Source organism: Octopus bimaculoides, chromosome 11 (assembly GCF_001194135.2).
Source record: "Octopus bimaculoides isolate UCB-OBI-ISO-001 chromosome 11, ASM119413v2, whole genome shotgun sequence".
Lineage (NCBI taxonomy): Eukaryota > Metazoa > Mollusca > Cephalopoda > Octopoda > Octopodidae > Octopus > Octopus bimaculoides.
Genome location: NC_068991.1, coordinates 21,367,379 through 21,369,738, shown reverse-complemented (window position 1 = coordinate 21,369,738; position 2,360 = coordinate 21,367,379). Strand labels below are relative to the sequence as shown.

General features: G+C 34.3%; 1 protein-coding gene across 2 annotated transcripts in view; it reads right to left on the bottom strand.

Annotated features, from left to right (window-relative positions):
• The window catches only part of LOC106869319 (organic anion transporter 3), a 35,733-nt gene that overhangs the window by 8,900 nt on the left and 24,473 nt on the right, over positions 1-2,360 (bottom strand). For both annotated transcript variants that reach the window (XM_052971580.1, XM_052971581.1), the window contains one exon: positions 1,158-1,243. In XM_052971580.1, coding sequence (XP_052827540.1) covers positions 1,158-1,243 — 86 coding nt within the window. The remainder of the gene's footprint in view (positions 1-1,157; positions 1,244-2,360) is intronic.

Below are 2,360 nucleotides of genomic sequence, written 5' to 3'. Positions count from 1 at the left end.
CTTAAACATTCACTAGAACAAAACTGTACAAATCCAAATATATGGTACCCTAGGCATAACACCTACATGAACTTCTAACTTGTTGTCTCTTGAAGTCTCTGGGTGGGACTTGGATCCAACTTGTACAAATGCAAAGCAAAAGTCAAACATAAAATAATAATAATAATAATAATAATAATAATAATAATAATAATAATAATAATAATAATAATAATAATAATAATAACAGCAACAGCAACGACAACAACAACAACAATAACAATAAAAGTGATAATAATGATGATGATGATGATGATGATGATAATAATAATAATAATAATAATAATAATAATAATAATAGCAATAATAATAATAATAATAATAGATAAATATGGAGACCTTAGAATTGGGATTGCTAAGATGTGGCAGTTACGAGAGTCAAACATAAAGTTTGTCTCTCTTGTCACCGGAGCATTGGGTTCAATATCATCCAACATGAAAAACCACCTGAAAACTTTAGACGAAATGCCGCTAAGTATTTTTCCCGACGTGCTAACGATTCTTATTTCTTTATTGCCCACAAGGGGCTAAACATAGAGGGGACAAACAAACGTGCTAACGATTCTGCCAAATCGTCGCCTTTACAACAGATACAGTAACAAACACAGACGCGAGCATGGCTGTATGCCTAAGTAACTCGCGTTGCAACCATGTGGTTCCTGGTTCATTCCCGCTGCGTAGACTTTGGGTAAGTGTCTTCTGCTATAGCTCTGGGTCGGCCGATTCACTTGTGAGCGAATTTGGTAGGTGGAAATTGAGTGAAAGCCTGTCGTATGTATGTATATATGTATGTATGTATGCATGTACGTATGTGTGTATGTATATAAGTGTATGTGTATATGTGTGTGTGTGTGCACGCGCACTCGCATGTGCACGCGCACTCGCATGTGCACGCGCACTCGCATGTGCACTCTACCACCTGTCAACCGGCGTTGGTTTGTTAATTTTTCCCATAATTCAGCCGTTCGGCAAAATTCAACGATAGAATAAGACCACACTTTATAAAAATTTCTACTGGGGTCGATATGTTCGAGTAGACTCATCAAGGAGGTGTCACAGCATGGCCGTTGCCTAATGACTAATATAAGTAAAAAAAATACACAATAAAAGAATATTACCTGCCAGAAGTTTTATCAGCGATGCGGTCATAACACAGACGGTCGAAAATGACTTGAAACATTCCAGAGTTACTTTGTGACCAAATCTAAGAAGAAAAAGCAGTGGTATTTTACTATATTTCTTTACGATTAAAAGTAACATACGATTAAGGGAAACATAAGCGCATTTTATACACAATTAAATACGGCATCTGTGTGTGTGTGCGTGCGTGTGCGTGTGTGTGTGTGTGTGTGTTCAGATGTGCATACATATAAAAATAGAATAAGATAGATAAATACACAAAGAAAAAGATAGACAGACACAAACAGTCAGACAAATAGTGAGACAGACAAACAAATGATGAAGAGATGGATAGATAGATTGATTGACTGGTTGATAGACAGAGAGACAGAGAGACAGGAAGACAGAGAGACAGGAAGACAGAGAGACAGATAGATAGGTAATGTACTCATTCTGTACACGTAGAAATTCTATTATTATCACAATTAACCGTTATTGTAAAAGACGAAACATGTGAGTGCAAATATATCGTATATTCTCGGCCATTGAGAACACATTCCCGTAATCGGACAACAGTAAACAAACTGATGCTGAGTTGAGTGGTCAATTAAATTATCGATATATAACTGATGTGAATTATTAGATAATGAGAAAGCCAAAATTAAAATTTGGAGCTAAAACCTTGTCTTTAAGCACAACTGATCAAAGCGTGTCGTGTATATATATATATATATATATATATATATATACACATAATATAATATAGGATAAATTCTTTATAAGAATTTATCAAGTAGTCAGCGTGAAAAGAACCTCATAATGAAAAAATAATGAAAAAATTTCGTAATTAAAAAATTCATCATTTATTCATAAATATAAATAATTATATATAAAGGGCATTAACTGTGTAGTAATGCCTCACGCTTCGAGGGACTAGATAAGTCAAAAACTACCAAAAAATAAGCAACATATTTACTGAATATTATTCTGTATAAGCACATGTTACTGAGATGCAACCGGATAAATTCAAATCTCTTTCATGGATATATATTTATGGACAGAAGTCATCGTTACTGTAGTGGCTACATCGTGGTAGGTTGATTCTTGTTTATTTTTATGTATCTTGACCATACGTGTACTGATGAACAAAAGAATACAGGTTACTTCACAGTTTTTCTGTATTTGATTGAGAAACCAATGGT